This window comes from Triticum aestivum, chromosome 1D (genome assembly GCF_018294505.1).
Source record: "Triticum aestivum cultivar Chinese Spring chromosome 1D, IWGSC CS RefSeq v2.1, whole genome shotgun sequence".
Taxonomy (NCBI): Eukaryota; Viridiplantae; Streptophyta; class Magnoliopsida; order Poales; family Poaceae; genus Triticum; species Triticum aestivum.
The window spans coordinates 406,063,325-406,077,909 of NC_057796.1; the positions used below are offsets into that span (position 1 = coordinate 406,063,325).

At 48.9% G+C, this 14,585-nt stretch overlaps 2 protein-coding genes across 3 annotated transcripts; both read right to left on the reverse strand.

Annotated features, from left to right (window-relative positions):
- Positions 1-3,528: 3,528 nt before the first annotated feature.
- LOC123182429 (probable sarcosine oxidase) lies at positions 3,529-4,903 on the reverse strand. The gene has a single exon (XM_044594988.1). The coding sequence runs from the start codon at positions 4,846-4,848 to the stop codon at positions 3,622-3,624; it is 1,227 nt and encodes a 408-aa protein (XP_044450923.1). The 5' UTR covers positions 4,849-4,903; the 3' UTR covers positions 3,529-3,621.
- A 3,769-nt stretch (positions 4,904-8,672) lies between these two features.
- On the reverse strand, positions 8,673-14,493 carry LOC123182428 (histone-lysine N-methyltransferase, H3 lysine-9 specific SUVH1). 2 transcript variants are annotated; one of them, XM_044594986.1, is made up of 3 exons: positions 14,310-14,493; positions 9,574-11,675; positions 8,673-9,056 (listed from the first exon to the last, which is right to left on the reverse strand). In XM_044594986.1, exon 2 carries the CDS (start codon positions 11,653-11,655, stop codon positions 9,631-9,633), a length of 2,025 nt encoding a protein of 674 aa, XP_044450921.1. In that variant the 5' UTR covers positions 11,656-11,675; positions 14,310-14,493; the 3' UTR covers positions 8,673-9,056; positions 9,574-9,630. The 2 variants fall into 2 exon arrangements, with proteins under 2 accessions (XP_044450921.1, XP_044450922.1); XM_044594987.1 differs by lacking the exon at positions 14,310-14,493 and adding an exon at positions 11,834-12,815.
- Between the last annotated feature and the right edge of the window lie 92 nt (positions 14,494-14,585).

The window sequence follows — 14,585 nt, forward strand, 5'->3', positions numbered from 1 at the left end:
AAAGAAGTGTACATGCATGGAAGGAGATTCACTTGGTCAAATGAGCGAGACTTGCCTACCATGACCAAGATTGATAGAGTGCTAGTCTCGGTGGATTGGGAGTTGGCGAATCCGGACTGTCTTCTCCAAGCTTTATCGTCTGGTGTGTCTGACCACGCCCCGCTGCACCTTCACACGGCAGCCATGTTCTGCCCTAAAAAGAGATTTCATTTTGAGCTATATTGGACCAAGCTGGAGGGCTTTGAGGATGTTGTGCGGGAGGCTTGGGTTTGCGATGATAGCATAGTAGATCCCTTCAAGAGGCTTGATGCATTATATAGAAACACGGCAGTTGCATTGCAAGCATGGAGTCAAAGAAAGACAGGAAATATTAAACTGCTCATGGCCGTTGCAACTTTGGTGATCTTTCGGCTTGATCAAGCACAAGAGAGCCGCATCTTAACGGACCAGGAACTGTGGCTTAGGCGCACCCTTAAACTTGCTCTGTTGGGCATGTCTTCCCTTCAAAGAACCATTGAGAGGCAGAGATCACGGATGAGATGGATCAGGGAGGGCAATGCAAACACAAAACTATTCCAAGCTTTTGCTAACGGAAGGAGAGCTAAAAATTTCATCCCGCACGTCAAAGTTAGAGATGTTGTGTACACGGAGCAAAGACAGAAAGAAGAGGTTTTAACAGCTGCGTTTGAATCCTTGCTTGGGCTTGATCAAGCACGTGACTTCACGATTGATCTGGATTACTTAGATGTCCAACCAATTGATCTAGCTGATCTTGACGACATGTTCACGGAGCAGGAAGTCCTTGATGCTATAAATGAGCTGCACCCCGACAGAGCCCCGAGTCCTGATGGCTTCATTGGAGCGTTCTATCAGAGAGCATGGCCTATCATCAAGAATGACATTATGGCAGCGGTGCACAAGCTTTATGTATGTGATGGAGCCGGCTTTGCGAAACTCAATCGAGCCTACATCATACTTATACCGAAGAAAAGTGATGCTGAGGAGGTGGGCGACTTCCGCCCAATCAGCTTGACGCATAGCTTTGAGAAGTTGTTTGCAAAGATGCTCACAACCAGAATAAGGAGGCAGATGAAAGCCCTAGTTAATGCCAATCAATCTGCTTTTATCAAGGGGAGAGTGCTTCATGACAACTTCTTAATGGTTAGACATGTACCAAGGAGAATCCACGCTAGAAGAGCCCCAGGTGTGTTTCTTAAGCTGGATATATCAAAAGCTTTAGACACACTATCCTGGCCATTCCTCTTCCAAGTGCTAAGAGCCAAAGGTTTTGGTCCAAGGTTCATTCGCTGGCTGGAAATCTTGTTGCAATCTGCGAGCACTAAAGTGGTCGTAAACGGATGTCCTGGAAAAAGATTCTACCACAGCCGAGGATTGATGCAGGGAGATCCTAGCTCGCCTCTTCTCTTTGTTATAGCCATGGACATCCTTACAGCAGTGATTAGCAAGGCAGCTAGTGAGGGTGTACTCTCATCCTTCTCGGGCATTAAAGACACGTAGCGGCTATCCATATTTGCCGACGATGTGGCCCTGTTCATTCGGCCATCTGCTTCTGACCTGGCTTGTGTGAGAGAGGCGCTCAGTATATTTGGGACGGCCTCAGGACTTCGAGTAAACTACAGGAAGACTTCTGCCGTACTAATCCATGGAGATCAAGACGACAAGGAGAGAGTGATGAGCTTCCTAAACTGCCAATCTGGGATGTTTCCATGCAAGTATCTTGGGTTGCCGCTCGCCATAAACCAGCTCACGAGGACTGATTGGCAGCCGCTGCTAGACCAGGTTAAGCATTTCATCCCAGCATGGCAGAGAGGCCTTATACAGAGACCAGGCAGACTAATCCTTGTCAAGAGCGTCATAGCAGCTAGGCCAATACACTATCTGCTCGTCCGGAACCCACCCCTCTGGGTGTTTGAAGAAATCAATACTTGGATGAGATCTTTTTTCTGGGCTGGGAAAGACAAAACTAATGGAGGGCAATGCCTGGTTGCGTGGAACACCATATGCAGACCAACGAAATTTGGAGGCCTTGGAGTCAAAAACCTGCAGTTACAAGCACTAGCTCTTCGAGTCCACTGGGAATGGCTACGCCGTACTGACATTGAGCGGCCATGGCATGGGCTGACAAATGATGTGGATGAGGAGGCGAGAGCGGTGTTTGATAGCACCGTCCAGATCACAGCAGGGAAAGGAAATAAGGTGCTCTTCTGGACTGGTCGATGGATCCAAGGGTTCGCTGCCGCGGATGTTGCGCCCATGATAGTGCCTGTTGTGGATGTGCGCATCAAAAATAGAAGAACGATCCAGCAAGCAATGATTGACAATGCATGGCTCAATGACATTCGAGGTGATCTATCTTACATGGCTCACATTCAACTTATCCACCTCCAACATGTCATTGCTACCACCCCGAGACATGTCAATACAGAGGACGTATTCTGATGGCCATGTGAACCATCAGGATCGTACACGGCCAGATCCACATATGAGAGGTTATGTCAGGGGTTGGTTAGATCGAGCACGGCCTCATGCATCTGGCGAAGTTGGGCGACCCTCAAGTGCAAGATCTTTGTATGGCTGGTTGTGCAATATCGCATCTGGACGTCTGATCGAAGAGCTCGTCATGGGTTACAGGATGTGCCTTCGGCTTGCTATACGTGTCAACAGGATGAAGATAACGTGGATCATATCTTGGCACAATGTGTTTATGCGAGAGAAGTCTGGCACCAACGTTTCCTTATCATGCAGGTCAATGTGGAGATCCCAGACGCTCTGGATACTTTTCAGGAGTGGTGGTTGAAGACAAGGAGCAACTTCCGACAACCATACAAGCGAGGGTTTGACACTTTTGTCATTGCTGCTGCCTGGTTGCTTTGGAAACAAAGAAATGCGAGTGTTTAACCGGGCCGAGCAAGTCAGTTCCCCCACTAGGTTAGCCCAGCAAATTCTAGATGAGATTAAAACTTGGAAGCTTGCGGGAGTGGGAGTGGTAGGGTTGAGTAGATTTGTGAGAGAGTAGTTGTTAGTTTTGTTGGAGTTGGAGTCGGTGTAACCTCGTCGATGTTCGCATCGTCGTAGGGCTCTTGTAAACATTCTGCTTCCTTTTATAAAAATATGGTACGCTATTGGCGTACTCTCGAAAAAAAAATTGTTGGCAATCCTCCGTAAGCGTAACATACTACTTTTTTTCGGGGTAAAGACTACTTTAAACTTACTAATAACTATACTATACCTCACACGTTGCTGCAAAATTGGATATATAGTTTCTAAATATTGTGTGGAATACTAATGCAGTCATTAGGATTTGAGCTTTGTGAGAATTATTTGCATAACCAATAAAAATCTTAACCAGAAAAGTTCTGCATGTCACACTAAAATGCAATGTAGTGTTTTGGGGTCAAAATGCAATGTGATTTAAAGCCCACTTACGAGTATTCTCATGCGAGATGCTAATGGATGAAGCTAGTAAACGTAACGAACACAATAATTTTGATGAAGTTGAAGCACACATTTTGAGATAAAGTATGAGATCACTCGGAATGTAATCTTATTTAGGTTACTGAGATTTATGAAAGCCTCACATAATTGAATTAGCAAACTGACTTAATCGTCCTTGCTGTTACCCGTGGGATTGCCCTTAAACCGATTGATTTTAAAGTGCCGGAGCTCCACCCCGGCCTCTGCCGCAGTCCTGGCCTCGCCGTCGATGGCCAGCTCGGCGAGGATCATCCCCACCGCCGGTCCCATCTTAAACCCATGCCCAGAGAACCCGGCCCCGAGCACCACGTCCTGCCCGAACTCCCCGCCGAGGAAGTCGATCACGAAGTCTTTGTCCGGAGTCATGGAGTACATGCATGACTGCCGAACGACCGGCCCGCCGTCGGTCACCACGTGCCCCGGCATGAACTCCTCGATCCACCGCGCGACCCGATCGGCGGCGTCGCCACCACCGGAGATCCAGTCCCGGCTGTTGGGGTCGCACGGCGGCCCGCCGTCGTAGTTGATTTTGATCAGGCCCGGGAGCTCCAGCGACGGCGTGCTGTACACGTGGGGGTCCCCGTAGCTGGAGAACGTCGGGAACCCGGCCGCCGCAGTGAGGTCTCGCTCGTGGCCCGGCTTGATCTTCCAGTACAGGGTGAGCATGTGCAGCGGCTGGACGGGCAGCTCCAGGCCGGCGACGGACCTGACCAGCTTGCTCGTCCAAGCGCCGACGGTCACGATGCATTTGGCGCCGTGGAACTCCTCGCCGTCGCTCGTCGTCACCCGGACGCCAGGCCCTCCCTCCTCCTTGACGATACCGACGACCTCCTTGTTGTCCCTGAGGACGGCGCCCTTCTTGACGGCCAGCGCCTGGAACATGGCGACGGCCTTGGTGGCGTCCAGCACGCCGCCGCCGAGCTCGCTCACGGCCGTCACCCACCCGTCCGGGACGCGGAACACGCCGCCTCCCCACCTCCCGGCCACGTCCACCTCCGCGGCGCCCCCGTTCCCGACGGCGGCGAGGAGCGCGGCGTTGCTGCGCGGGCCCATGGCGAGGTGCGGCGACGGGGTGAGCACGCGGTAGCCGGCGTCGGCCTGGGCGTCGCCCCAGAGGCGGCGGGCGAGGCGGACCATGGGCGGGTAGCGCGCCTTCGGGTAGGCGTCGCGGATGGTGCGGGAGTGGCCGTGCGAGGAGCCGAGGTGGTGGAGCAGGTCGAAGCGCTCGAGGAGGAGGACCCGGGAGCCGCGGCACGCCGCCGCGTGCGCCGCGCAGCTGCCCATGATGCCCGCGCCCACCACGATCACGTCGAAATCGGCCCGGCCGAGGTCACCGGCGGCGTCTGCGGCCATGATGCCAACGCGCTCTCGGCTGCTGTGGTCGGTTGCTCTCCGGTGCACAGCCAAGTGAGCAGGGCAGATGTGTGCTCTAGTTGAAGAGTGGCAAACAGTATATATAGATGTAGCGGAATTGAGTGCCCTAATTGATTAACTTTTATCAAAGCCGCCACCCCTTTAACATGTGCCCTTGACAAATTAAACGTCACAAGCGAAGGTAAAGAGTGCTAGGACGTACTATCTGTTTATTGCAACACTCTGGAACTTTCTAAGCTCAAGACTAAACAAATCGGGACAACTTTTTTTACTTTACCTTTGGGAGCACAACAACAATCGTCTGCTTGTTATAAAAAAGGCCGGTGGATTAGAGCAACTCCAATGGGGCGACCCATTTCGTCCGCCCGCGTCCGTTTGGGTTGGCGCGGACAAAAGTGAAGGACCAACGCGTCGACCCAAACTCAAATCGTGTCCGCCTGGCGTCCGCGCCGACCCATTTCCGGCCCAAAATTGCGCCTGGAATGCGCCGGCGCGGACGCGCCGCGCGTCTCCTTGCCGTCCGCCGCGTCCCCACCTGGCGGCCACCCAACCGCCACCGGTCGTCTTATTTATGACGACCACCGACAGCGGGCCCACGCGTCAGCCAGTGAAAGCGTCCTTTTTAACCACGCGTGCGGCGGGGTCGGCCTCATCCACTTCTCCCGTCCACATCTGCCCCCCCCCCCTTGCTTCCTCGCCGGCGACCGCAAACCCTAGCCATGGGCCTCTTCGGCAGCAGCAATGGCAAGGGCAAGGGCAAGGGCACCCCCGGCGCCTCGTCCTCCCGTGCTCCCCTTCCCCTCCTCCTCCTCCGGCGGCGACGCGTTTCCGCCCTGGTCGCCGGCGCCTGCACATCCCGGTGCACCAAGCGCGGTGGCACTGGGAGTACAGGCAGCCATTGCCGTACCCCGATGTCACGCTGCCGCACCGTTGGCATCTGGATCCGCAGTATGATATCATCAACAATGGTGAAAACTAACACTCCCTCTAATCCATTTTAATTGTACCAAATCAGCAACAAATCGAAGGAGTACATTTTTTCAAGGGTTTTTTTTTCAAGGGTTTTGGCACTTACAGCTTCACCCTAACCTGTCAGCCACAGCCAGCTATGAGTTACAGCTCCTTCACTCACTCCTGGCTTCTACCATGCCATCGCCAGATCGTCCAGACACCAGGTTTTCTGCCATCAATGACAAGTCTATCACTGCAGCTCACGTCTATGAGCTACTCACCTTCAGGGGAATGTCTTGTGTTTATAGTTCATGGGTTTGGGACCGGATCATTCCCCTCAAGCACCGTGTCTTCTTATGGCTCCTGTTCTAGGGCTGGCTCAACACTCGAGATAATATGAAGAAGAAACACTAGACGTCTATCATGACACACCAGGATTGTGATATATGTCCTGCTTCTGAATCTGCATCCCACCTGGTGCTACGTTGCTATCCGGCTTCACTGATTTGGAACGTGTTCGGCCTAAATGACCTTGCCTCCGGTTCTCTAGACCTCATAAGCTTTGTGGAGCAAGCTGAATAGCGTTGGCCGGCCACTAGTAAGTTTCACATTCTCTTTGCTGCCACCGCTGTCACCACATGGCACGCCCAGAATGACAGGGTTTTCAACTCTAAGAGATGGTCCTCGGCTCGTGTAAAACAGTCTGTAACACAGCTGCTTCATCTATGGCAAAATAGGAGCCGTGAGCAAGATGACAACAATGCTATAGCCGCTTGGATACATTGCCTAGCTTAAGCTAGTTTCAGTTTAAGTTAGCTAGTTGTATATCTCTCTCTTCTCTCCTCCCCCTCCTTACTTGTATCTCTCCAAACTGGCAGCTTATAGCCAGGGCACCTTGGTACTAAATATAAGCTTCATGTAATCGACCCCTCCGGTCCCCAGGCTTTGTTGCCTGTTTTGAAATATATAAGGTAGACCATATCTACCTTTCATTTCAAAAAAAAAAGAAGGAGTACATTTTTTTAAAGGGCGTTTTTGCATACATAGTACTACTATATACTACTTTCGTCTTGATTTATCAGTCCCCTTGTATTTGGAGTCATATTTTGACCATAAATATGAGTTACATAGGAAAATTAATATTATCAGAAACTATGTTCAAATACGAAACCAACGATATAATTTTTGATGACATTAACATTTTATTACTTATATCTATGATTAAATTTTAACACAAAATACGAATGGGACAAATAAACTAGGACAGAGGTAGTACCCAACTAGCTGTACAACCTGACCACGAAGTTCAGTTTGCTATAATTGACTCTAATCATCTGATGCACGTTTTCCTACTTATTTTCATGAATATCAGCCGAATGTGTGCACTACTCTACCGATTAAGGTAAAAATGTTGATACTCGTACTTTTAAAGGTTATGTGCATCCCTAGTCAGTGCAAAATGTTAGAGAAATAAAAGTCTTTTCTAAAAATGCATCAGTTATGTGCATCCTAACTATGCATAGACTGGTGTGAAATCACTTTGCTTATATCTTTTTAATGTGACGTTATGAACTAATAAAAGTGACCTTTATTAGAGAAAAATGTGTTATTTTCACCATTCTTGGTCATACTGTCAATGTGCATTTGACGGCGAAAAAAATTTGACATGCTTTCTAAGACAAGAAGATTATTATTTTGAGGTTCTTTGAGAGTATAAACACCTAGGACCGTTCCATTTCTCGGTCCGCCCCGCCTTCGATGGCCTTTGGGCCTTGGAGGTGCGGAGGAACCCGGCCCCTCGTCAGCGGGAGGGATCACATCCTTGTTTTAGGTAGTTTTAGCATCTTTGGGGGGCAAATTTGACAAATTTGACCTATAATCGAAATCAAATCACAGAATGAACTGGTTACGAAACTATTTCACTCCCCTGACCTTTTTGTGCAGCGCCCAGGCGCTGCACTAGTGCAACGCCCAGGAGCTAGGCACTGCACTAGTGCAACGCCCAGGAGCTAGGCGCTGCACTGTGTAGTGTGGCGCCTAGCTCTCAGGCGCTGCACGCTGACTTGGGCACATATGGGTGCGACGCTGGCCGTGTAGCGCCTATCTGGGAGGCGTTGCACAGTAGGTGTGGCGCCGGCATGGCGGGCGCTACACAAAAGGGTCAGGGGAGTGAAATAGTTTCGCAACCAGTTCATTCTGTGATTTGATTTCGATTATAGGTCAAAATTGTCAAATTTGCCTCTTTGGGGGGAGGGGGGGGGGGGGGGGGGGGAGGGAGGGACAGGAGGGGGGGCTATGAGGTGACGATGACTTCCTATAGTAGAAATAATGTCTCCTGCGTACCATCCCCTTCTTGCCGGTGCGTCTAGGGCCGATGGAGGGAATGTGAATGTGTGTCTCCGACGAATCTCTTCCAGGATTCGGCCGACGTTAGTCTTCTGTGGATCTGCTTGGATCCAGTCTGCGTTTCGCCTCCGGTGGATCCATCTGGATTCGGCCGGCATAACATTTTCTTAGAAGGTTACATCAAAGGAGGTAAGACCTTTGTCTACTGGTGCCTGGACGATCATATAAAGTAGAGACAGGTTTGTAGGACACGGCCGATTGCACTAAAGTGTGGCCACGTGCTCCCAACTAGCACACGGTGCGGCTGCGCAGCCTGGTTATGTTGTTAATACCTCCCCTGGTAGTAAGTGGTAACTCTTTCATACGCTTAGGTCATCGCTTACGGAACGATCAATGGACCGCTGAGCCCACTAGTATTTGGTGTTCCAAGCTTCCACATGTTTTAGCTAGCCGCCTAGCGAGGATGGAGACGCGAAAATATAGAATTTGGGACGGTGAACGGAACAGGACACAGGTAAAAATCTGAGCCGAACGCGAGACGAGACTAAGCCACATGTTTTTACAGCACCGAGTCTTGACAAGTCGCAGCTAACAGCCAGGGGTCCAGTTAAAACTGACGCTAGCCTACACAGAAACGGATGGCAAGGAGAAGGGAAGACAGATTAGCAGCAGGAAATACATCAACACACGCATCCACCAAGTATCTGAACAAATGGCGGGCACAAAGCCACCATCCGGCAGAAGAGAGGCCAAGTGCGGCATTGACACGACATGGGCATTCTATAGCTCGAAGATAGCTTACTGTCTTCGCAGTTCCAGACGACCGATTATTAACCATCTTCCCAGGAACTAATCTGACATTGGTAGAATCTAGGTAGCAGCACAAACATCTGCAAGGTGAGCAGACAAGTAGTGAGGGGAGCAGATGCTCAAAAGATGGTATATGTTCCTATCCAAACAAATAAGATGGTATATGAACCCACAAGTAAAGCAGAAAGGTGATAAACATACTAACATCTACAGTAGCTTTAAATACTTTTGAGACGCGGAAAGCGAAGCCTTTCTTATACTGTATGAAGTATAAACACAGATGCAGCTTAGCTATGGGTAAATAGCATATGATGTGCAGCATTTCAAGACTACAAGAGCTGTGCTTTTGCCTATCATCATCATATGTATGCGGTGCCAAGTAATTACAGCAGTTTGTTCGAACAAGAATATTAGTGCTAGAGGAAGATAAAATGCCAAATTCGATGATACAAACGTGCAAAACAATGCTAGATCACATAACTAGTCACTCCAGAAATATAGCGATTCGGCATCAGGTGAAATAGATGCATACTTGAGTAATACAGTAAATGGATGAACACATCGGCAATACATAAACCAATCTGGCAGAGAAGATACCTAGCATATTGGCCTGCATGTTGATCCACCACAATATACATGCGCCCTAAATGTAAATCAAAATAACCCGCGACAGGTTAATGATCCACACAGGCAGGTCTTGCCACGACTGGTCCCAGCTCGAACCACACCATAGTCATAAGTTAACTCCGTCATGGGAGGGATGTGATTAAGTGCAAAGAACATTATATGTGGGTGCTTGTCATCTCCATGGTCGTATTGCACTGGTTGCCAGAAGACATTTGGGGAGCAACTGTGGTTTATGAAACGTGAGACATTTCCAATCTGTTTTGCACTTATCTTGATGGGCAGCGGCTGAAATTCATCAGGTGATACATATGTGCTTTCCTCGCCTATCAATTCAGGCCCAGAGTTCCATTTTAGCGTCTTCTCACCAGGGCACACGGTCTGAAAAATGTAATCATCTTCACTATCATCCAAATTAACCTGAAGCTCATCAATGACCTCCCCAGCATACTCGCAAATAAATGCACCAGCACGAATAGGACCCCAACAGCGAAGACCCCAGCCTCGATTTGTGGTCCTGAAGACCTCAAAGTGGTACCTGATCCCCTTTTGGCACACTCTGTTCCGACAATTCAGGCTGCAATGGCAAGCTTCACCACATTCATATATTACTGGCTTGCGGCACACCAACACTCCTGCTGAGCTGTACGGTAGATCACCTCCATTATGTTGCCCACAAGCACAGTTTGCATCGCCGGGTAGGCAAACACTCTGGCAACCGCAACCCTGCAAGGCTCTCATGGAGCTTAGAGGTCTCGGGTATTTGACCTCAGTAGTATAGGTGAAATGCCCAGGTCCTTTCTCATGGTCTTCCTCATTGACGACACAAACTGGGAACGTTTCAGCCCCAGATGATAGGTCATGTTGTATAACCTTGCCTCTTGTTGATGCATTTTGTATCCATCGCTGCGTCCTCTTCCATACCACAGCTCCATCACGCTGTCCAGGTTCACGCTGCAGCCTGTACTTGAAGCAGTTGATGCCAAACTTTGTTCTCTCCTTCCAGGACTCCTGGATTTTATAGAGGCCATCGTATATGTAGATTTTGCCAGTTATCGTAGCTGGATCTTTGAATCCCCGCACGACCCTTATCTCATTCTTCCTGTGCAAACTCCTCTCGAGAGCAAGGTTGCCCCTCTCAAGCTTCTGGTCATGCCTCTCCTCGGTGTTCCTACTGTTACCCCCTGAACCACTGTACACCAGCGTGTCTGTGTCATCATCGTCATTCTCATAACCACCTGCCGCGACAATACATATAGCTACAGAATCCTCGCCATTTCCAAAGTTAGCACTCATGTAATCAATGCCACTCATGCTAGGCGCGTGCAACCCGATGATGCATAGCTCCATCCTGAAATAGAAAATATCACCTATTTCAACACCAGGAACAGTCCCTACCCTCTTTCCCACATTGGCCCTGATATCACTGGCCATCATGATAGCGCCAGCTTTCAGGTCTGCACGTCTGCTAGCGTCTAGCGTTTCATCCATCTGAAGATGTCTACGCCTGAGTGCCTCAAAGGTCATATGAACTGCTTCCACAGCCTCCCTAGGAGTACTATCTGAAGTGGGCAGAAAAGCAAGCAGCTTGCCAGAAACATGATTCCTGTAGATAGGCTTAGGGCGCTTGACCTTAACTCCATTTGAGCCCTCAGCAGCCAAACCAGCTGACCTCTTAGCCTGACGTTCAGATGCCGAAGTCTGACTAACCGAATAAGGTTCACCGTCATCATTACGTGGTGTAACCCCAGATGATCTCGTCTTGTATGCTGAGACAGGGGTAACATCAATGGGCACACTAGCACTTGTGCCTGCAGGCGAAAAAGCATTCACAGTAGCACTGAAGGTGGCGAACGATCCAAAGGCAGGAAGGCTCCCAGCACCAAATCCTGTAGGAAACTGGCCAACCGGAGTCACAACGACCAACGGTGGGGTGCTTGACTGATTAATGTTGACTCCCATAGGTGCAGGGAACATTGGAGCTAAAGACCTTAATGGCTTGGCATCCAGAAGCTCCTGATTAGGGGCAGGTATGAAATTCCTAGCCCTGTCCATGTTAAATCAACCAAAAATTCCTGCACAAGGAAGGAAAAACCTTAGTGGACTATACAGTAACAAAATCACAAAGGATTAAGCAGCGCTTAGTGAATCCTGAAGCATGGTTGCACCCTTGAAAAAGTACTGCATGCGATTAAAACCAGCATGAAAGTAAGACACCAAGCTAAAATCTCACCTGCTTTTGTTACTCCTTTGATCTTTTCCAAACCAAAACAGAAACCACCTATAGTGAATCTACAAGAATTGATGGGTGCCCTTTGAGAACTACATTGGATCATTGCAGTTATCAACTAGATGAAGCATTTTCTTCCGAGTACTAAACAAGACGTAGCATTGAACCATTGGTACCAGGGTAAAACAGTAGTATATATCAGTAGCATTGATAGTGGAAGAATTACTAGGACACCAAGAAAACACTAAAAAATATATATGTAAACTTACTATAATAACAAGTATCAAGGGTAGAGTAGCCACCAAATGCAAGAGCCATATGAGATGTAATAAGTTGGCTTATATTAGTTTTATGAATTCAATATCAACACACAAGCACAACTCAAGCCATGCAGATTAATATTGCCATCCATACTAAATCAATGACACCATACTCTTTCCATCGATTGCCGGTCACAGAGGGAGGGGGACCAGCAGGACTAGAGTCACAACAAAATGGAAATTGAACATATGTAAGCTGGCGCTGTAGGAAACTGGCCAACCGAAGTCACAACGACCAACCGTGGGGTGCTTGACTGGTTCATTTGGTGGATTAGCAGCCGCCACATTTGTAATTGAACATAAGTAAGCTGGCGCATTTGTATTTGAACCTCTTATGATCCTACTTCATCAATGAAAACGAAGTCTCATTTGTGTTTGAAATGGGAGGTCGTCTGTTCGATTCGTCAATTCAGCATTTCCTTGTTTCTTGCAGCTATTGGAGGAATACATGATATGAAAATGAGAAAGAAAGCATGGGTTGATGGGCTTAGGACACAAAACCTTTACTGCTAGGACAATATAACTGTTATGCTCACATTTAAAGTGTTTCTCTTATTTAAAGTATATATGTCTGACCCAAGTTATATCTTTTCTCTGCCACTGCCACCGTGGATTGCTCTTACGAGAGTGAGGACGAGCAAGGGAAGAATTTGGAAGATAGGAATACTTGATAATTGAAGGGCTAGGATTGGGCCCTGCCATCAGTACTAGATTAGCACGAACGGTGTGGAAGTTCAGGCGAAGATCAGCCAACAAGTGGAGATGCATTATGAAAAAGAAGAGAAGTGGAGGCACATAGCCCGTCGCCCTGTTGCGTCACGCATCTGGCGGCTGCTAGCAATCCGCCCCTGTGTCTCCCCCTTCGAATGAATATGGGAAACATGCACTCCGCTGGGTCTGCCAGCCACGCTCACTCCTTTCTTCCTTGTAGTTATACTGTGGTAAATCTGGGATGCCACTATCTGCCGTGGATGTAGTATTAAGGAACATAGTCGATGACCTCACTCTGTGGTCAAAAAGGCTAAAAACAGCTGATGAAAAAGCCCTTGCCGGTTTGTGGCGGGACTATCTATCCTCTCGGTAGCACTCTGCACACGAGCTTCTTTCAAATATATTCAGGTGGGGATTCACTCCCTCCTGGTGAAAATTTCATCAAAGAGAAAAAAAACAGATTTAGAGCCAAATTTCGCAAATTAAAACATAAAAGTATTTGCCTGGCTGATCCTCAATCATAGAATTTACACCAAGGATATGCTAAAACGTAGGCATTAGCATGTGTCCGATGATGATCATTTATGCTATGCCCTTTGAGAGCTAAAGAGAATTGGCAGCATCCATTCTTCCAGTGCAATTTCAGCACAATGGTATGGACCTGTCTCCCTATTACTTGAGCCCCGGGGAGCTTAGCCTTTTCAATCCAGTGGGCTTGTTGACATTTAACTGGTCCTTACTTCAAGGATAATGTAATTTGGCTTGCTCGCACATTTGGAAGCAGCGTAATGGCCACATTTTGAAAGGTTCCAGGCCGACTTTTAGAGCTTGGAAGTCTGGCTTTTGCCCCTTTCTTAAGTGTAGGGTGAAGAAACATCTAGTTAACCCTCTGTCACTATGGATTGGTAGACTGTTGAAAACTGTTTTCCTTTTTCCTAGCTGATGTAAACAGTTGATTGTAATTATTTATTTGTTGAGTAACTAAAATGGATGTACAGGTAGCATTGGCAAAGTACATTTCAAGAAGCAAATTTTCATTGAAATCAGTCCACCTATCTATGACTATAGCGAAGGTTTTATCTTGGTAGTACAAACAAATAGCGCAAAAACTTTCTATCTATTATCTATAATAAATAGGAACAGAGCGCAGGGTTCCAATCCATAAACTTGTGTCAACACTCATGGCCAACATTCATTTTTTTTTTTTCACCCACAAAAGTCCCTTTCTAATCGCCACTCACTCGGGCCATCGGAATGGAGGAGGGAAGAAAGCAGTATTCGGCCCGACGGGGAAGCCCCGATCACGCGTCCGTCCGTCTTGGGACGGACGGGGAGAAGATAAGAAAACATGTTCCGGTTCGCCGCGAGGCCGCGCGGAGTCCGTCCCCAATCGAGAAATGGGAGCGGGCATGCATGCGTCGGAGGGAGGGAGAGGGTGGAGACGGTACCTGAGCCGAGCGGGAGGCCGCCTCCCGGGGACGAAGGGAGAGGAGCGGAGAGTGGCCGCCGCCGCCGAGGCCGACAGCGAGCGATCTCTCTGACGGCGGTTTGGTCGAAACGAAGAGAGGAAGAGGGCGGCGCCCAGTGTGTGGGTGTGGGACGGGACGGGTGCGCGGCGACTGGGTTTATTTATCGAGGGCTTCGGAGGTCGTGGGGCTCGACCGCATCCCGCGCGTCGGCAGCGAATCCGACGGCGCGGACGGCCCCCGTGCCCGCGTGCGCGT